Below are 22672 nucleotides of genomic sequence, written 5' to 3'. Positions count from 1 at the left end.
TTTTTTTTTTTTTGTTTACATTTACTGCAGGTATTTTTGAAAGAATCTCTCATCAAACGCGTGCTTCATTTCCATAAAGTCAGTGGAACGGTTTGATTTGATGCTATTCTCGGCAAGTCAGCTGATGATTTACAAAACGCAAATGAAATGCATGAGCAAAGATGATGATAAACACAGGATTTAGTTCTAGCAGGCACACTTGGGATCTATTGCTACATAAAACAGCCCTTCACCAAACCTGCCAACCCGCGTTCAAGCGGACTGATCTCCTAATGTTACTTCGAGATAGAAAAACACATGTGCTATAATCGTCACTAGTAATATAAGCCACAGTTACAGCTGGAGGCCCTTACAGTAGAAACTTTGACACCTTTTTAATTCCAATAAATATCATTATCATTCTATCTAAATGTAGCAAATTATTGCTGAACGTGTGCAAAACAATTATTTTCAGCCTTAAAAAGAAAGTGTTCTTTTAACCCCTCCATACCATGCAGTTTTTCTCATGCAAAATAAATACTTGACAATAGAAACAAATGCGTGGTTTGAAAAGAAGCATGTGCAATCGTTTGATAAAAGACAGGTTTTAAGCGAGTGACCACGTCTGATTGTCCTAGTCTCGATAATGAGCGCAAACGGTCAACGCAAAAACAGGGTGAGCGAACAGAAAGTGCAAACAAACGTGTCAACTGTTACGGCTGCCTTTTCATCGCTAGCGACACACAAAGAGGTAATCGTCATGCTTTCCAAGATGGCGTGAAGTATGAACGGATGACAGACAGATAACATTTAAATGGATGCACCACCACTAAGAGTCTTCTACGAATAATCTCAAATCTTGAAAGGAATCACGCCATTTTAAGTAAGACCTCTTTGATTAAAATGTGTTATATATGATAATTAATTGCAACTACGGATCTCATTCATGCATTCAAACTGTGAAGGTGTGCATGGTCAAAGAGCAACTTTCCCCTTAGTTTCTTCAACCACAAGAGAGATCAAAACAGTCTACAAAAACCTTCGACGTTGAGCTATGGTACATTCGGTAAACAAAGGAAAAGGCGTCACAGAAACGTCTCGCGATCTCTGTCTGTGTTTGGAAAGGGTTCGCTGAGGTCCGTGTTCGTGGCCTCCGGGATTAGAGCGTGAAAAAGCTCGCTAGTCACTCGCGTTACGCTATCGTACGACGGCGGAGAAGACGTAGCCGACAGCGTCTCCGTGACTTCGGTTTCGGTGGCGTAGTTCTCCATTATCATGGCGAATATAAGGCCATCGTTCTCCGGCAAACTGTCGTCGTCTTTATCGGCGTCCGTCATGTTGATCTGACGGTAAAGCAACGAAGCTTGTTTCATCTGCCGTCGCAGTAAATGGCGTCGATACGAGCGCTGGATCATAGTAGCGGATACGTCTTCTTGTTTCCGCCGTAGAGTCGTGGTGATCGGCTCGTATGAGATCTTGGACGGATTCGCCATCATGAACTTCTCCTCCATTTGCTGCTTAAGAGCGTCCATTTCTCCCGACTCGCCCAGAACGCGTTTGGTGAAGGCGAAGAGAATATCCAAGCAGTGGATCTTGTCTCCGCTCACCATCGGCAAGTCCATGTTGATTAGCTTGATTTTGTTGGGTTTGGCGATTCGAAGCGGCTCGGAAAGCGTGTCTGCGAAATCCGAGAGTTTCGAGTACTCGATGAACTGCGTCGCTTCCGGGTCGAACTTCTCCCAAACCTCGTAAAACATCTCGAAATCGTCCTCGCTCAACGGCTCAGTGCTTTCCTCCGTCGCCACGCTGAAGTTCTCCAGGATGATCGCGATGTACATGTTCACCACGATCAGAAACGAAATTATAATGTAGGTCACGAAGAAAGTGATTCCCACGGAAGGGTTCCCGCAGTTTCCTCGAGCGTTAGTCCCGGTGTGAGGGACGTCCGGGTCACACTCCTCGGGAGAGTTGTTCAGGATGGGATTGAGAAGATTATCCCAGCCGGCGGATGTCGTGATCTGGAAAAGGCAGATCATGCTGTTCCCGAACGTCTCGAAGTTGAACATGTCGTCGATGCCGCCTTGCTTCTTGACGTAGGCGAAGTTTGCCATCCCGAAGATGGCGTAGATGAACATGACGAGGAAGAGGAGGAGGCCGATGTTGAAGAGCGCCGGGAGAGACATCATCAAGGCGAAGAGCAACGTGCGGATTCCCTTCGCCCCGCGGATGAGCCGGAGGATCCGACCGATTCGAGCCAAACGGATCACGCGGAAAAGCGTGGGCGAGACGAAGTACTTCTCGATGATGTCCGCCAGAACGATCCCTGCCGGGAGAAAGAGACACGGATTAGATCTCGTGTGTCGAATACATACACAAAAAGGATTTGTTTTTATAGAAATGGTTAATAGTTTTAGCCCTGATGCGAAGCTGAAATAAAATCATTATAAATATAAAATATCGAATATAAAAATCATCATTAGTTAGAAAATTAGAAACGGCCTTAATAAGTGAAATAAGCACTAAAATAATCAAACTAAAACTGAAAATGAAATCAAAATAAGTTAAACCTAAATAGCAATATAAAAAAATGAATTTGAATTTGAAAATGAATTAATATATAAACATACATACAATATATATATATATAAAACACTTATATAAATTCATTCAAAATCTATAATCCTAAATATAACCCTATAAAAAAATATCCTATAACCCTAACCCTGATTTGCATTTATTGATTTTAGTTTATTTCTACATTTACTTATACATTTTTAGAAGCATAAGTTGTATCTGGTAATAGTATTTAACATTAAGTTGAACGTGGGTGACAGGAAAAAATTATGATTAAAGTAATATATTTCTGAAATATTTTTATTTCTATATAAATATGTGTACACATTTTTCATGTCACTCACAGTTTTTCAATGTAATATATATTTTAATAATTAAGTTGAAAAAAGTGTATGTGGCATGAAAGATGTATATTGTTTGGTAATTATAATTAGTAATATTATATAATATGAAACGTATTACACTGCATTTTATTATTTTTAATAACAATAAATATTTTGATAGATTTTTCATGTCACCTATACTTGTCCAATTTAAAGTTAAAAATAATAATTTAAATAATTTTCTAAAAAAGGAAAATACATATTTTAATTATTAAACTGAAAATATGATTTTTTAATGACCATAAAATACACAGTTATATCTGATATAATTAATTAAGCACTGTGCACTAACATGAACAATGAACACTTGTATTTTTATTAACTTTTAAAGTTATTAATTAATATTAATTAACAATAACGGGCAAAACATTTGTTACAGTATTTAATAATCTTTGTTAATGTTAGTTATTAAAAGTACAACTGTCCATTGTTAGTTCACAGTGCTGTATTAACAGACATTTTAATAATCTATCAGATTAATGTAGAATTGATCATGAATCAAAATAATATTTTTTAACTAATGTTCATAATGTAATGTATCAATATAAAAACCTAATATATTTTGCGTTAGTAATTTGCATTTCTTTTGTAAAACACTTGTATAATATTAAAAGATCAGCTATTTACATCTTATCTCACTCTTTCACTGTTAAAAAATAAAGTGTCTGAATCCGATTGGATTGTGTGAACAGTAACGCCCACCTTCTGTGATCTGATTGGCCGTCTCAATCATTTATAAGTGCAGTTAGACCAGCCTAAAAGTTTAACTTTTAATACTTTTTGTCATGCAAGAATATCAATATTGGAGCTGAGAAACGGCCAGCTGTTGAATGGAAAAGATCTGAAAGATGATACTTTTTTTTTTTTTTGTGAAAAAACAACAACAGCGTGTGAGTTCAGAACGACATGAATATTCATGTGAGTGTCGATACAAAACAACATAATGCACATGAACACCCGCATCTAGACGTCATATCATGACCAGACCAATTACTAACCATGACCACACTTGATTTATTGTCAAGCTGGTCCCGTTAGGAGTTAAATTGCCGGTTTATAAATCTGCGACGTGTGTCTTTAAGCCTTTAACCCTGTTGAGAAACAGATGAAGCTTTTAGGAGCTCAATCACTGGCCAATCACAGCAGCCGACAGCCTCGATTGCTCAAATGACCTTCACCTTAAACCATCCCTGTATTTTAGAGACGCCACAGTTGACCTCTGACCTTTCTCTCGCTCTCATCAGGGTCGAGTCTGAAAAACGCCTCGTTGCAACACTTAAGCAGCGGCTGGCTGTTTATTAGTAGCTGAAGTGCTTAAAAATTGCATTGAGTTTCTTTAGACCTTGAGATGTAATGCCAACGTCATTACAAAGAGAGATATTACAGAATTTAATTATTTTTGACAAAAAAACTACACAAATATAATATTGTACATTTGCTTTACTTTATTTTGATTATAATATTAAATTATTATACAAGAAGAAAAGGGTGACAAGTGTCTTCAAAGGGTGACAATAGTTTTTTAATCTAATTTTAATTATTAAGCTTAAGCATGAAAGTTGTATATTGTATGGTCATTAAAAAATTTTTTTTTAAATAATATAAAACATGTATTTTACGGCATTTTATTGTTTTTAATAACAATACATATTTTGATAGATTTTTCATGTCACCCAAACTAAAAAGTTAAAAATAATAATTTAAATAATTTTCTTAAAATATAAAATCTAATATATATTTTAATTGTTAAACTGAAAAGGTCTGGGTGCCATGAAAATGTTACATTTTATGGTCATTAAAAAAAAAAAAAAATTAAATAATATGAAACATTTATTTTACTGCATTTTATTATTTTTAATAACTATACATATTTGTATAAATTTTTCATTGTCACCCTTACACCCATACATAGTTAAAAAAAATAAGTAATTCAATCATTTTTAAATAATTTACAATAAAATAATTCAAAGATGCATAGTATTAAATATTGGATTTTTCTACATTTTATTATTTTTTAATAACTACAAATATTTTTACATTCTTACTAATCCAAATTATGGTTAAAAATAATAATTTAAATAATTAACATTCAACCATATATTTTAATTATTAAGCTGGAAAAAGTGTAGGTGGCATGACAATAGTATATTTTATGGTCATTGAAATAATTAGAAGATGTGTAATATTAAATAATATAAAACGTTTTGCATTTTTAAAAACATATATATATATATATTTTAAATAAATTTTCATCCCACCCATACCCAACGTAATTCACAATTTACACAAAAAGTGTAGCTAAGTTTAATAACTTGATTTTTCTTTTGGTGGAGACCCTTATGGAAATATTCTATGAGTTTTTATCTATTCTCACCCACGATGGAGAGGATGACGACCACGAAGTCAAAGATGTTCCAGCTGACGGTGAAGAAGTAGCAGCGCAGAGCGATGATCTTGAGCATGCACTCGGCGGTGAACACCACGATGAAGGCCAGGTTGATGTAGTAAAGGATGTACTCGATACTGGGAGACTGCTCGTCCGTCTCCACCATCATCGTCACCATGTTGAGGATGATGAGCAACATGATGATGATGTCGAAGGCTTGTTTGGACACCAGGTCGAAGAAGAATCCCTGCACTGGGTTCTGAGGAGAGGAACACACACACACATAAACACATGGCTGATGTGTGTGTGTGTGTGTGTGTGTGTGTGTGTGTGTGTGTGTGTGTGTGTGTGTGTGTGTGTGTGTGTGTGTGTGTGTGTGTGTGTGTGTGTGTGTGTGTGTGTGTGTGTGTGTGTGTGTGTGCGCGCGGTGTATGTCTAAGACTTAGTTGTACTTTGTTTTATTCATAACATTTATTCAATCAATCAATTATTTTTAGCATTAAGTTGAAAAAGTGAGGTTGACATGAAAAACTATAGCATGAATATAAAACTATAAAAAAATATATAATTATTAAAATTATTTAAAAAATGAATAATAATATTAAAAATATATTTTAACTTTTTTTTTTTTCATTTTTATGGCTTGGTCATTATACTACATTTATTTTTAACATATACATTATTTTATATATATATATATACAGTATATATATATATATATATATATATACATATACACACTACCGTTCAAAAGTTTGGGGTCAATACGTTTTTGTTTTTTTTAAAGAAATTGATACTTTTCTTCAGAAAGGACGCATTAAATTGATCAAAAGTGACAGTAAAGACATTTATGATAATGCAAAATATTTATTTTTGATAAATATCAAAGAATCCTGAAAAAAAATAATCACGGTTTGCACAAAAATATGAAGCAGCACGACTGTTTTCAACATTGATAATAATCATAAATGTTTTTTGAGCATGAAATCATCATATTATAGTGATTTCTGAAGGATCATGTGACACTGAAGACTGGAGTAATGATGCTGAAAATTCAGTTTTGATCACAGGAATAAATTACACTTTACTATATATTCACATAGAAAACAGATGTTTTACATTGTAATAATATTTCACAATATTACTGGGTTTGTTTGGTACTTTTAATCAAATAAATACAGCCTTGGTGAGAAGAAGAGACTTCTTTTAAAAACATTAAAAATCATAAAAAAAGCGACCCCAAACTTTTGAACAGCAGTGTATATATATATATATATATATATATAATATGCTGAAAAAGCGTGGGTGGCATGACAAATGTATATTTTTGTTATGGTCATTATACTACATATAATATAATATAACATAATCATAATCTCAGGTTTAAAACTACTATATTTCTGATCCCACCAGCCGGATTATGATTTTTATGAGATGTTATGAGTTATCATCTTTAAGTTACTCACAGGAGGTCTCGGGATTGGTTTCTGCGGTTTCTTGGATCCCAGTTTTTTCATGGCATTATAATATTTCTTCTGCTCTTCTGTCATGAAGATGTCCTGTCCACCTAAGTACAGAGAAACACTGCTGTTATTATTACCGTCTACATTACACTCATAAGACACCCTTTATGACTTTAATACTTATCTTTCGTTTCTGTTGGTTGAAATTGTCAATGATGACACCAATGAAGAGGTTGAGCGTGAAGAAGGAGCCGAAGATGATGAAGATGACGAAGTACAGGTACATGTACAGGCTCTTCTCTTTAATCGGCTGCTCTTCCACCTGTTTCATCACATTATAGACTCAAATAAGCAAACATAACTTTCATATGGGTTTCAATGTGGGATTTATGAAGTACGTACGGATCGCGAGTCGACTGCGGCGTACATGATCTCCATCCAGCCCTTGAAGGTGGCCTTGAGAAGAAGACAAACAGTTTGTTAAAAGATGATGAGGGCGGGGCTAGAACCTGTCACTCACATGACATCCACCAATAGCAAACCACAGCCGTCCAATCAATTCCTCACAGACTGAATCAAGCCCCGCCCACATTTGTTCTCGTTCCAGAAGCGTTACACTCGGATATACGGAACAATAGAGAAGAAAAGATGAGCGCAACTTCCGTTTCACGCCGACTTTAAATTATGACACATTCACATAAATACTTTATTTTATTTTTAATATTCATTAAAATGATTATTTTTAACATTAATATATATATATATATATATATATTTTTTTTATATATATATTACATTTTTTATTTTACTATATTTTATTATTTTAATATCTATAAATATTTTTTGTCACCCATACTTTTCCAACTTAAAGTTAAAAATAATTAATTTTGATAAAAAATCCTAATGGTTGTAAATAAGCTCCAATTTCTTTGTGTAATTTTTTAAAATATATTTTGGGCTAAAATTAAACATCCTCGACAGGTTTCGTGAGTTTCACAGATAATTATTAAATAACATGCTGCACATGCTTTGCAAAATTTAATTAATAATTTAATTAATTTTAATAATAAAAAAGTACAATTTCAATTATTAAGCTGGATGAAAATTTTATATTTTATATCCATTGAAATAATAAAAAAATGAATATTATGAAGAGATATCAAACATGTATTTTACGACATTTTTATTATTTTCAACTACTAAATATTTTTTATAAATTTTACATGTCACTCATACTTATCCAACTTAAAGTTAAAATTTAATTTAATTAAAAATCAATAAAATTAATTTTATTTAAAAAAATTACAATCTAATTTATATTTGAATTATTAAGCTAAGATGAAAACTGTATATTTTATATCCAATACAATAATTAAATGATATCAAAATCTATTTTTTAATAACTATAAATATTTTGTATACATTATGTCGCCCAAACTTATCTAACTTATCACATGCACATAAAGTTAGAGAGTTCAAAAGATTAGTAATACTTTCTTTTACTCATGCTCTTGTTATCTTTAGATCTTTTGTACATTATGTACTCATCAAGAATAAGATTTCTAATAAAAGCAGGAGAGAGACCCTTAATGAAGTAGTGATGATGTAGAACTGGGCAAGTGTCCTGTGAATCCCTACGGTTGGTCTTTTCTCCTCAGTTACTGGTAATTACGGGTCTTGTGAATGTCTCAGGGTTATTCTTCCCAGATGCCAATGAAAGCTTTGTATTGGGTCGAAGTCAAAGGAAGGAGAGGAATGGAGTTAGTGACGTGTTGCTAGGCGACTGCATCAACTAAGTTAAACTGAAGAATGAAGTGCAAAAGCTCTCGCTGAGCACAAAGTTCAGGATAAAGGATAAATATAAATCTCCACTGACTTATTGATTGATCCGCGCTCTCGGACACACAGAGGTGGGAAGAGGCCGGAAGATAACCAACAAAAGTTTCAATTTAAGGTTAAAAAATTGATAAATTTAAAGGTGCAATGTGTAATATTTCTGAGGATTTATTGACAGAAATGCAATATAAGATCCATAACTATGTTTTCAGTGGTGTATAAAGACCTTGCATAATGAACCGTTATGTTTTATGAACTTTATATCTCCATAACCGCGGGCGCCCCCTTCTATGGAGGTCGATATATTGTGTGGTCATGTTTCTACGGTGGCCCTAAACGGAAAATCGCGTTTCGTTACTATGTTGCTCTTCGTGCAAGAAAGCAAGCTTAGTTCAGCGAATAAAACACTGACACAATGATGAACAAGTAGCAATAATACTCGCAATAACATATAGTTTTACTGAATAATTAAGTAAAAATAATTTCTTAATTTATCCTTGTAAAGAAACCTCATTGCTGAACTGCTACTCTCGGCTGTCTCAGACGATGACATATTTTCCTGTCGGCCACCGTAACTTCTGTTGGTTGCAATTCGTAACCTCACCACTAGATGGCGCTACAAATCACACACTGCACCTTTAAGTAATCAATGAAAAGCAAAGTTACACTCCCCATCAGTGTTGGGAAAGTTCACTTTGTACATGAACTAGTTCAAAGTTTAGTTCACAAATTTTAAAATGAACTAGTTCAGTTCATAGTTCATACTTCACAATTTTGAACTAAGTTCACGGTTCCAAAAAATGAATTAGTTCATAGTTCTTTTTTTCCATATGTTGCTGCGAGCTATTTTTTTTTTTCATTATTATTGCCACAACCCATATACAACCACAGACAGCGGTTATTTTATCGGCAGGCAAAGTTTGCACAGAAATGTTAGATTTTTCCCATCCTCACTGACCTTGTCTTAAAACTGATGATACGATACGACGCCTCCTCGCGGCTTTGTCGACTACATGCTGCTTTTTGTTTTGATGACGAATGCGGCAGTGCGACAATGGCGGCTGATGTTGCCAGATTGGGTGTTTTTTTCGCTACATATTAAGGCCTGTTTACGTGTGTTTTATCCGGGTTTTCGCCTGGAAGACTCTATAGAAATCTGCCACTCTATTGAACGAAGTTAAACTGAGAGAGCGTGGCGTTCACAGACACCAGAATTAACGCGTTCACAATAACGTTCATCAGGCAGTAACACAGTACGTTCAGTTCACGTTCGCCCAAAATATGAACGAGTTCATGAACTATCGTTCAATGAACGCGTTCAGGCACAACACTGCTCCCCATATACACTATATTACACTCCCCATATATATATAAATTATCCGATCAGTGGCTCAAAAACCGTAAATGATCCGAACCGTGTATTTTGTGATCCGTTCCACAACTAAAAGTAATCTCACACTTGAAGGAGCGCGAGGTACATGAGCCATTTATGTGTGACTGACAAATATGAATCACAATATGTTTATTAGTTTATGTTAAAACTGTGTTATCCAAATGTATGAAAATTTTATATGCAATTAAAATACATAAATCTTGTTATATTCATATTTACTCATTTTGCATTCCAGTAATACGCAACTTTATGTCATTGAAATGTTTTATCGCTCCTAAAACGTATCATTTTTAATCAAAATAAATATTTTTAACGATTTTTCACGTCACCCATACTTAAAGTTGAAAATATGAATTGAAATAATTTTCTAAAAATGTCAAATCTAACATGTATTTGAATGATTAAACCGTAAAAGCTCACCACTTGCAGGAGAGCGAGGTACCCTGCGCCCACGTTGTCGAAGTTGACTTTGACTTTGGTCCAGTAGAACTGTGTGTTGTTCATCTCCAGGCATTCGGACTTGTTGTTGATGTGGGAAGCGTTGTAGATGAAGCCGGTTCTGTTGACGCAGCGCCCGAACTTCCCAGCGAATAGGTTCACTCCCATGATGCTGAAGATGAGCCAGAAGATCAGACACACCAGAAGAACGTTCATGATGGACGGGATCGCCCCGATCAGAGCGTTCACCACCACCTGGAGAACACACACAACATGCAGAACTGTCACACACACTCCACACCAGGATCAACACACACCAGACGCTGTCAATCCAGCTCTGATCGTGATTTATGAATGGCCTTTGGCGATTGGCATTTATGCTTTCGTGTCAGCGATCTGAAACTCGTGATGTGACGAGGCAGTTTAAATGTCACTTACAGCCATTCATAAAACATGAATATTATTAGAAGCTGAACTCTACAGGATTAAATGCACGAGTTCACTACAAATTACATTTAAATGCAGTATTTCAATGCATTTCAGTAAATGCATTTCATGTGCATTTAGCAGTTTTGAAAGTACTTGATTTTCGGACTTATATTCTAAATATTAAAATCATATACATTTCATATTCAAATATGATCAAATTTTCTAAGAATCTTTCAGTATTAATTTACAATACATCAAATAAATTGGTATATTTTTGCCAATTTAACAGTGAATCTCACAAAAGCTGTCAAGTCTACATCACATTTTTCTTCAGAATTTGCATGCAAATCAGTTTTTAGGAGCAATGTTAAACACTTTTTCAGGTTAATAATTAAAATACATATTAGAGTTTACATTTTTAGAATATTATTTAAATTATTATTTTTAACTTTAAGTTGGACAGATATGGGTGACATGAAAAATCTATCAAAATATTTATTTTTTATTAAAAATAATAAATTTTTAGGAGCAATAAATCATGACAAAAGCCTCATTGCGAAAATGCTCATTACTCTAATGCAAAATAAGTCAATAAGAATATAACCAGATTTATGTATTGTAATTGCATATAAAATTTCAATGCATTTGGATTGCACAGTTTTAACATAAACTAATAAACATATTGTGATTTATATTTGTCAGTCACACATAAATGAAACAGGTCAGATTTCTGCACTGCAAAAAAATAATAATGGCATAGTTTATTTGCATCTATTTGATTTGATTTTAATAATCAAATTTTCAAAAATGCATTTATTCCAATTTCCTCGAATCAGCATAAATGGCTGGAAATTTGTATCCAATCGAATGCATAAGTCTTAAATTTAGGCCTAAATATTTAATAGAAAACAAATAGGCTTTAATTTCTTTATGTAATTTTTAAATTTATTTTAGGCTGATTTTAAACATCCTCGACAGGTTTCGTGAGATTCTCAGATAAATATTAAATAACATGCTTTGCAAACATTTTTCTGAACACTGAATGATCAGAACAACACCAGATCATTGTGAACATGCAGGAAATATTAGCTGGATATGAAAGTGCTGAGACTCATCCGGCGGGTTCAGCTGTTTCTTTAAAGGCTGTGTGTGACGAGCACTTTCTCTCTGCTGTCGCTCTAAAGCGCTGTGAAGTTTAATATGATTTTCCAGATTTATGGCCAGCGGACGGGGAATTCCTCGCCTCTCAGACTCACTTTCACTGAGCGTGCAAATCTAAACCAATGCCATTCAATTTACTCGCACTGGCGCTGGACAGAAATGCAGACTAACAGCAAATCACACTGTAACATTACATAAGCATATATCTTTTTGATGGATTCCTTATTATTTTTTTATGGAAGCTTGTTTCCGCCACGGGACAGCATTTTAAAAAGATAATTATGACTTTTGATCTTGCAATTGCAAGTTATAAACTCGAGTTAACATCTCACAGTTCTGACTTTTCTTTCTGACAAAGTTTACGTCTCACTATTCTGACTTTCCCCCCCAGAATTGTAAGTTTACATCTCACTATTCTGACTTTTCTTTCTGACTAAGTTTACATCTCACTATTCTGACTTTTTTTTTGACAGTTTACATCTCACTTTTCTGACGTTTTTCTCAGAATTCTACGCTAACATCTCGCAATTCTGAATTTTATTTAAATTTCTAAGTTCAAATCTCGTAATTCTGATTTTTCTCCTCAGAATTGTAAGTTTACATATCACTATTCTGACCTTTTTTTCAATATTCTAAGTTTATATCTCGCAATTCTGTTTTTTTTTCACATAATTAAGTTTGTATTTCGCAATTCAGATTTTTTCTTATAATTCTAAGTTTACATCTCACTATTCTGACTTTTTTTCAATATTCTAAATGAACATCTCGGTATTCAGATTTTTTTTCAGAATTGTAAGTTTATATCTCGCGATTCTGAATTTTTTTCTCATAATTTAGTTTATATTTCGCAATTTTGTTTTTTCTCATAATTCTAAGTTTACATCTCGCAATTCTGATTTTTTCTCATAATTCTAAGTTTACATCTCACTATTCAGATTTTTTCTCATAATTCTAAGTTTACATCTCACTATTCTGACTTTTTTTCAACATTCTAAATATACATCTCAGTATTCAGATTTTTTTTCCCAGAATTGTAAGTTTACATATCACTATTCTGGATTTTTGTCAATATTCTAAGTTTATATCTCGCAATTCTGAATTTATTTCTCATAATTAAGTTTATATTTCGCAATTCTGATTTTTTCTCATAATTCTAAGTTTACATCTCACTATTCTGACTTTTTTTCAATATTCTAAATGTACATCTCAGTATTCTGACTTTTTTTCAATATTCTAAATGTACATCTCAGTATTCTGACTTTTTTTCTCAGAATTCTACGTTAATATCTCGCAATTCTGAATTTGTTTTAAATTTCTAATTTTAAATCTCGCAATTCTGACTTTTTTCCCCTCAGAATTCTAAGTTGTTTACCTTTTGTGTTGTATACCAATTACCTTGTTTAAATGCCATGGCGAAAACAAGCTTCCATGTTTCTTTAATCCATTTTAAATCAAATTTGTATTATTTTTTATGCATGTTTATATTCTTAAATGGTTAAATAGCTGAAATATCGCTGTGGATGAAATGTGCTGTATAATAATATTCAAGCACAGCATGTCGGCCTATGAACATGGTGTTGTCTGGATGAAGATGAAGATAACACTGAGTGGGTGAGTTATGAAGAAAGCAAGCATGCGACGAGGCGGCACTGGCTCCCACATGCTAAAAGCACATTTCTGACATTCAATTATCCAGAATACTGATGGTGTTTCCCAGCGGACAGAAACTAGCTTCATCATCTGGCTGTTTCTCCTCATTCAGTCTGTTTAATAATCTACCGCACAAACACTACTGTACACACACATCACAGTAACACCCTGTAATACTGACAGAAAATCAAACAAATTAATACATATAGGAGAAGGAAAATAAAGATAACACTGTAAATGTAACACTGAAAACAAGAAAATGCAGTCCATCCTGCCCAGAAGTTCCCCTTCGGATATTTTATGTCAGTTTTTTATATGCTAACATAATTTAAAGAGACAGTAGATGTATCAAATGATCATTTAATAATAATACATTTTTTTAGTTATATATTTAATTCTTAAATAATTCAAATCTACTTAAAGGTCACTGTATTATATTTAATTATAATACATTTATATATATTTTATTCAAAATCAAAATGTCACTGCATTAATTATGTAATTTTATAAGGACTTTATGACAAAATAATCCCAGTTTATTTCTCAATACTGGAAAGTCTTTCCCATTTCTCCTGTAAAGCTTTCAGCAAAAAATGAGACGTCTCCCTTCAGGAGATTAAATGAAGATTAAATGGATTAAATCTGATTAAATAAAAGTGCAGTGAGAATATTACAGAGATGGAAGCAGCTTTTAAAACAACCACTAATGCTGTAAAAAACACTTCACATCAGGAGGAGGTTTAGATGTGGGTTAGTGGAGTTACTGGTGGATAGAAGTAAATAAACCAACAAAAACATGATTATTTTCAGCTGATGGGGTAAATCTGATGAAAGCACGGCACATTTCACGCAACAAAAAAAAAATCAATTACACTTTGTATAAAGTAAATTAAGCTTTTTTAGGACCATTATGATTTTTTTGTACATTGTCTCATTATCAATAACAATGAAACTTTTTTTTTGTAATTCTCATTATTCTCATTAAATTCTCATTAATTTAATACAATAATGTTTTACTAATATCAGCATTTTTATTAATATCAGCATAAATTACAACAAACACTACCATGATGTATAAACACTTTGCCAATTAAATAAATTAGCATTATTTTTTTTTACCATTACTATGAGATTTTTGGTTGAACATTTTTTTTTTGTGGTGAAATATGACCTGAACATCATTTCACGCCCACATATATTTTCTTAATAACTCACAAATGAGATTTTAATCAGCTATTGAAACAATCTAATGTAATTAATTAGCAGACTGACATAGTAACCCTGCTTAAACCAGCATAAAGTGGTTAGTTGGTCTGGTTTGATGGTTTTAAAGGGGTTTGGGGTTTCTGTCAGCAGGGCACCATCTTAAACCCACTAAACTCTTAAGAATAAAGTTATTAGAATCAATCGTTCCACGAATAACCTTTAACATTTAATGCACAAAAGATTCTTTATAGTGGAAAATGTTCTTCACACTAAGACACAAATGGTCACTGAAAGCTCCTTTTAAAAACCTATATTTGTAACTAAGTCTCTAAAGGCTGCTTTCACTTATAAAAAGTGAATATAAAGTAAGAATAAAGGTTCTTTTTGGCATCGATGGTTCTGTGAAGATCCTTTATGCAATATACATTCCACGAAATGTTCTTTAAAGTAGAAAAAGTTTCTTTAGATTAATAAAATGTTCTTCGTACAAAGAAAAAATTGTTATTTTAAGAACTGATCGCTGAAAGGTTCTTTGGGGAACCAAAAATGGTGATATCAACTTTATTTTTAAGAGTGTTTGACCTTAAAACCACCTCAGGCTGGTTTAAGAAAAGACTTGTGAAAGTCCTGAAAAAGTCGTTTTAATGTTTGTTTTTCTGTCCTCAGCAAATTCCCCTCCCCCAATTTTTTTTTTTTTTAAACTTCCTGTCTCTGAGCATAAAAAGTGAGAAAAGGCCTCTGGAAATGGAGCATTCACAGATGTGACAGAGAGATGAGTATATCTTACCCTCATGCCTTCAAACCGGGACAGCGCTCTCAGCGGTCTGAGCGCTCTGAGCGTTCGCAGAGATTTGATGGCAGCAAAGTCGGAGTATCCGAGTGTGTTTGCTACGAGGCTTACTAAAGACACCTATGAGTGACACAGAGCCGAGGACAAAGAGAAGATACAAATGCAGCGTTAATAAAACACACCTGCGACAGTCCTGAGGAAGGAAAACGCACGCTGGGAAGGAAAAATTATGATTAATCGGGATTCGTTTTCTTGGAAACCCAGTTTCAGCAATCAAAGCCGGATCTGTCAGTGATAAATGTTGTTTTAAACGGCGTGGCTCACTGTTTTCTCCCGACTCTTTGACCTGTTAAGGACTGAAGGGCAGTTTAGTGGGCATCTTTGAGCCGTCTACTGAGTGCACTCAGACTCGGCCCGTTCGCAGCGGGTCTTACCCTCATCCCAGCAAAGCGGGAGACGGCGCGGAGAGGCCGGAGCGCCCGGAGAGTCCGAAGAACACGCATGGTTCCCATTTGGTCATAATTGAACGCACTTGCCACCAGACCAATCACTGAAACCTGCATGAATTGAATTATAGTTTGTATAGTTAGAGTTTCTCATGAATTTCATATTAATCAAATGGGAATTTCAATGCCAATGTAAATGCATTTCATGTGCATTTAGCAGATTTGAAAGTACTTGATTTAATATATTCTAAATATTAAAATCTGATAAATTTCATATTCAGATATGATAAAATCTTCTAAGAACCTTTCACAATTAATTTACAATACATAAAATATTTTGAACCTAAAATGTGGTTCACTACAAATTAAATGTAAAAAATATTTTGATGCCAAAGAAAATGCATTTCATGAATTATAGTTTGTTTAGTTAGAGTTTCTCGTGGATTTCATGTTATTCATATTAATCAAATGGGAATTTCAATGCCAAAGTAAATGCATTTCATGTGCATTTAGCAGATTTGAAAGTACTTGATGTAAGATATTCTAAAGATTAAAATTGTATAAATTTAATTTTCAGATATATAATAAGAACTTTTTACTATTAATTTACAATACATCAAATATTTTGAACCTAAAATATTTGTTCACTACAAATTAAATTTAAAAAAGTATTTCAATGCCAAAGTAAATGCATTTCAATGCATTTAACGGCTTTTAATGTACTTTACCTCATTTATTTATTTCATATTATTCTAATAGGACAAATTTAAAAGACATTTAAAATACATTAAAATGACTTCTGTCTAAAACATATATATATATATTATATACATTAAATCATTTTTGAAAAACTAGTCAATTTTGAGATTTTGGGCTATTTGCCTTTTCACAATGTGTTGTTTCAGATTAGTGTAAAAGACATCCAAAATCTACTTTTAAGTGTTTATTTTATTGTTATTTATCTATTTGTGTCTGTAGATTTCAATTTCAATTCATATCTTTAAAGGCGGTTTTTACAAAATTAGTTTTTTTCTCCACTTCAGAGGCACTTATATTCACCAAAATTTACAGTTTTATTCCTATCTATATTCTGAAGGTTTTTACTGAGGGGTTTGTTTATTTATCATTTGCCTTATTTTTTACAACATTTTATTCCTGAAAGCATGGTGAATATTAAGAACTCTCTGTCTGTTGACAGTGTTTTCTGATTTATGGAGTGATAAAAGGAGAAATCTAAAATCCCCTCAGTAAAAAACTTTAACTCTGTCAACCAAATCAAACAAGTATTTTAAACCTGTTTTTATCCAATGTTCAGATATTTGTTCTGGAACTGTATGCATATTTACTTAGATAATGCATATTTCCAAAAACTTGTAACACAATTTTTTTTGTGAAATTCTTTCTTTTCTAAAAATATACATTTTAAGCACATTTTCTACATTTCATGTATTTCAGGTGAAGGTGAAGTGTGTAATTTCTCCAACACTTACATCACCAAACATATATACGAGAAAGTATTTTAACATCAAAAATAATTACACTTTCACATCACATAATAACTACGTTTCACATCACATCTTTAGAATTTAGTTTCAAATTCACAGCCCTCCTCACCATTATTTTTTTTTCCACTGAATTTAACCACATATATAAAACTCTAATGCAGATTTATAAAACCACAGAACAGTAAAGATTGTTCCATATACTCTATGAAACAGTGAATTACAGTGCAGTCCAGCAGTTTCTGAACAGTGATGCAGTTGTGGTTGTTTTGGCTCTTTGGTCACAGTAATAAATGCCATTTATAACTGAATAGAGAAAGAATTCTCGACCACACATATAGAAATGCAGACTAGAAAACTGGAATAATGAGAAAAATACTGAACTGCTACAATGATCTATTAGTAGAAAAAATGTCCCAATTATCCCGAATTAACCCCTACATTTTTTATGTTTTGATAATTATTTTATAAACATTAAAAATGCTTTTTTTGGACTAACTCTTTCAAAGGAAACAACAATTTATAGATTTTTTAAATTAATTTAATGTGCATTTAACACTTTAGTTGTGCATAAATTGATATAGAGTCAGCCAACCCAAATAGGTATGAATACCTACAAATACTAATGAGATTGTGATCATGAATAAAATTAAAAAATTATCATTTAATGTGCATTTAACACTTTAAAAGCATTCAATATTAAAATTAATGTACACTATGAATTCAATACTTTGAACCTGAACACTTTATGTTTTAAAAGTTGTGCATAAATTGATATAGAATCAGCCAGCCCAAATATGAACATACTTTACGTATGAATACCTACAAATACTAATGAGATTGTGATGTACTGAAATACAGGACCAAAACGAACAGCACCGTATCACTGGACTGTATCTGGTGTGCGAACAACCGCAAAACAATATGACAATTATCATAAATGATCTTTTAATAACACTCACAAAATGCTGAAAGGCATTTATTTGATTATTATATAACATAAAAGTTGATCTCTGTAAAACTGGCCTCATTCAATCTTCCTGAGATTTTAAATGTTTTATAATAAAGCACTAAGGCTGTTATTCATATGCAATTAGACGCTGGTAAGAGTAAGATGATGCACTTACATCCACGATGAGAAAGTCCAGCCAGCACCAGTAGTTGGTGAAGTATTTCCTGAAACCGTACGCGATCCACTTCAGACTCATCTCTAAGATGAAGATGTAGGTGAAGATCTTGTCTGCGTATTCAAGCACCACTTTGACCACTTTCCTCTGTTCAATGTAAATGTCTTCAAATGCCTTTCAACAGAGAGAAGAAGAAGAAGAAGAAGAAGAAACACTGCGTTAAGAAACCGCACATACAGGACAGAGTGAGGAAGACTTCTTCAGACCTTCATCTGTTCATTCTGTCAGTATTACAAAATTATGACAAAAAATCAGCATGAACAAGTGGATTAGATCCTGATGAGTGGATTAGATCCTGATGTTATAAAGAAAGAAAGTCATTTGGGTTTGTTAACAGTGTTAATTTAGTATCATAGAGATATTATTATTGTTTTTATTAATATTTTTACTTTTAAAAATGTATTATTTTTATGTTTTCTGTTATCATTCAGTTCTGTTTTTGCCATTTAAAAAAAAGTCTATAGTTTTTTTTAAGTTTGAGTTATTTTAGTACATTATTTTAGTAGTTAGTTAAACTACATACAAATGAGAAATGTTTCCTTGGATTCTAGAAGAAAAGATAAGTTTTATTTTATTTCAGTTCATTTTTATTTTATTTCAAGTAACGAATGTTTTTTATGGTTAATGATAATAACCCTGGTTTTGACGAGTGTTAATTTAGTATGATTGAGATAATAATATTTTTATTGTATTCATTTTTATAAATATGTTGAATGTTTTTTTGTTTGTTTTTAATTCTACTTAACATTTTAGTAATTTAGTTGAGTGTTTTCTTTTTTTAAGTATGTCTATATAGTTTTTATTAATTTTAGATAATATAATATATTAAATTATACATATATGTATATATATATATATTTTTTTTATTTTTTTTTAAGTTAACGATTGTTTATTTCAAGTAACAAAAATGTTTAGTTTTTATGATTTTAGTTTTAGTTAACTATATATTATTCCAGGTCTGGACCAACATTAGGATGAGTATTATTGTTGTATTATGTATTTCCCTCTCTATTAAGTGTGTTTGTCTGAGCGGTTCTGCACATACGATGTCCAGGGAAACATCTGCGTCCACCAGACTCTACACTGGTTTTTGCCGACTCTGCAGTTTCTCATTTTCTGCTTACTTTCAGTTTTCATGTGTAATCCTTCAAGTGCACGTCTGAAAGAACAGCTGCCCGCTGAAGCTGCTGGTAAATGCCACTAAAATACCAGCCGGCCGACACACACCTGGCACCCGCGTGCCGAGACCAACATGACATTCGGCCCGCTCTGGGAGTCACACACACAGGGTCTTTAAGGAAATCACCAGTGTTATATAATATTATGCAGAGGGAATATATTTTTTTGCTCTGGCATTTACTGTTTTCTGTGTTGTGCATAATCTTACAAAGTCAGAACTGATAAGGATTAAAGTCAACATGAAATCAACACTGAACACATTTGCTTTCTCAGCACATGTTCCTGGTCTTATTGTCATGCATCATCCGTGCATGTTATAATAAATGGAATTATATCATATTACAGTAAAGATTACAAGTATAATAACATTCCTTGGTTTTAACATACATTAAACCATTATATAATGCTTAACGTTAATAGTTAATGTACATGAACTGAACACATATACACTACTGTTCAAAAGTTTGGGGTTGGTGAGATTTTTTTATTTTTTTAAGTCTCAGCAAGGCTGTATTTATTCAATTAAAAATACAGTAAAAACAGTAATATTGTGAGATATTATTACAATTTTAAATCAGTGTTTTCTATGTGAATATACTTTAAAATGTAATTTATTCCTGTGATGCAAAGCTGAATTTTTAGCATCATCACTTCAGTCTTCAGTGCCACATGATCCTTTCATGATTATTATCAATTTTGAAAAAAAGTTCATGTATTTTTAATGGAAACCTTGACAGATTTTATTTTTCAGGATTCTTTGATGAAAACAACAGCATTTATTTGTAACATTATAAACATCTATACTGTCACTTTTGGTCTATTTAACGCATCTTCGCTGAATTCATTTCTTTTTAAAAACAAATCATATAATCAACCATATCATTTTCTTATATGAAACTATTTTAATGCACATTATCTAATGAGCCAATTAGATAATAATTCTTCAATGAAGAATTAAAGCAATAATGAAAGTGTTACTGAATGTCAAATGTTTGAGCAACAACTGTTTAAAAAAGCCAGAATTTCAGTCTTATTGTCGTCCTTTTCACTTGATAAACCTCAAAAAACGTCAGGCAACAAATGAATAATAGTGTTGATTTGGTAGTAAAGCTGTGAGACAGGAGACAGGACGACTGAGGCTGGGTTATATCAGCTCGTGGCGTGTGTTGCTGTATATTAGTGTCAGCTGACATCTGAGGTCACTGAAGCAAATCTCATCTAAGCCAGTCTTCCCACAAGCTCTTTCAGGCAACACTCTTCTGGCAAAACCAGTGTTTTTCATGCTGTGGTCAGTTTTTGCTTTCAGAACATGTGACTTTACAGTTTTATTCATATCATCTGAAGGTTTGTCCATACTGTATATCATTTGCCAGATTTTTATAACATTTTATTCCTAAAAACATGTATTTTTTCCTGTATTTATGTAGTGATAAAAAGAGAATACAAAATCTCCTCTGTAAAAACCTTTAACTCTAATATGTCGACAAAAACGTTTTGAACCTCATTGAATCCAATGTTCAGATTGAACCTGTTCTGGAAATTTATGCAAATTAATTAATATTTAATTTGATAATGCATCATTTGCATATTTAAGCATAAAATTTTGTCTTAATGTACTTTGATAAATTAACATGCTGTGATCTATTAGTTAACATTTTGACCCTATTCACCTGCGGTGTCTTGCCTTAAAGCAGGGCTATTCAATTAGCTTCATTCGAGGGCCGGATTATTAAATCGAAAAGTTGAGGTGGGCCGATGGGTTTAGCTTATTTATTGAAACATAACAGTATCAATAAGTAAGCTAAAGTAAACATAAAAGTATTGTAAGCTATTTACTTGGAAATGTGGTAGCCAACAGTATGCAGATTTATCAGACCATAATAAAAAACTTATTTACAGCTATGTACAAATATATGAATTATACAAGATCATATATTCTATTGGTTAGAGTTATTTTATTAATAATTATTATAGGCTTAAATTAAAATGTTCTGACAGTGAGACTTCGTAACCATAGGTAAAACCATGCATTGCTACTCACTCACTCCCACTGTATAAAAAATGCCTAAACAGGTAAAAACTATACACACAATTAATTATATATTTCTCTAGCCCCCAATAAATCTAATGCAATATAAATGACTATAACATAGTATTCAATATAAATATTCCATATTTCTGCCCAAACCAAATTTAAATTACTTAAATTACTACAGTACATTCATGGTAAATGTTTGTAAGGGTGGTGATTAGGGATTTAGTCTTCTAACTTCGTTCATGGCACAATGTTTCTGCTATTTACCTCATCAGTCGTGTTGGGAATGTTGAGGCTGTTTCATCCGATTTAAAACTAGTTAAAATCATTGAGTGATTTGTGGTTTGTAACAGAGAGATGTGTCAGATTGAAACGCTTCTCACTGGATGTCGCAGCAATGTTTAATAATAGTGTCCGGGACCGGTGTTGTGCCTATTTTCGACCCCCCGCCAAATTATTACCCCCTATTATTGGTAGGTTTAGGATTAGTTGTGGGGTTAGGATTAGGCAATCAGATACTGACTTCAACGAGGGGGGTAATCATTTGGCAGGGAGTCGAAATTCGGCACAACACCGGGAGTAAACGCAACTCCTTTGAGCTTGCGTTATCCACTGGGCCGTGCTGCGTAGTTCAA

At 32.9% G+C, this 22672-nt stretch overlaps 1 protein-coding gene across 1 annotated transcript in view; it reads right to left on the bottom strand.

The window, feature by feature from the left end:
* Positions 1 to 22672, bottom strand: part of scn5lab (sodium channel, voltage gated, type V-like, alpha b) — a 202059-nt gene continuing 179387 nt past the window's right edge. Inside the window, exons 20-27 of the mRNA XM_077219213.1 lie at positions 18764 to 18937; positions 15686 to 15808; positions 10435 to 10707; positions 7188 to 7241; positions 6966 to 7107; positions 6789 to 6889; positions 5311 to 5581; positions 1 to 2302 (exon numbers count right to left, since the gene is read on the bottom strand). Of these exons, the coding sequence (XP_077075328.1) occupies positions 1065 to 2302; positions 5311 to 5581; positions 6789 to 6889; positions 6966 to 7107; positions 7188 to 7241; positions 10435 to 10707; positions 15686 to 15808; positions 18764 to 18937 (2376 nt within the window). The 3' untranslated portion in view covers positions 1 to 1064. The remainder of the gene's footprint in view (positions 2303 to 5310; positions 5582 to 6788; positions 6890 to 6965; positions 7108 to 7187; positions 7242 to 10434; positions 10708 to 15685; positions 15809 to 18763; positions 18938 to 22672) is intronic.

Source organism: Siphateles boraxobius, unplaced genomic scaffold, assembly GCF_051911475.1.
Source record: "Siphateles boraxobius isolate OS27281-9 unplaced genomic scaffold, OSU_SipBor_1 12, whole genome shotgun sequence".
In the NCBI taxonomy this organism is placed as follows: domain Eukaryota; kingdom Metazoa; phylum Chordata; class Actinopteri; order Cypriniformes; family Leuciscidae; genus Siphateles; species Siphateles boraxobius.
This window is presented reverse-complemented; position numbering and strand designations above follow the sequence as displayed.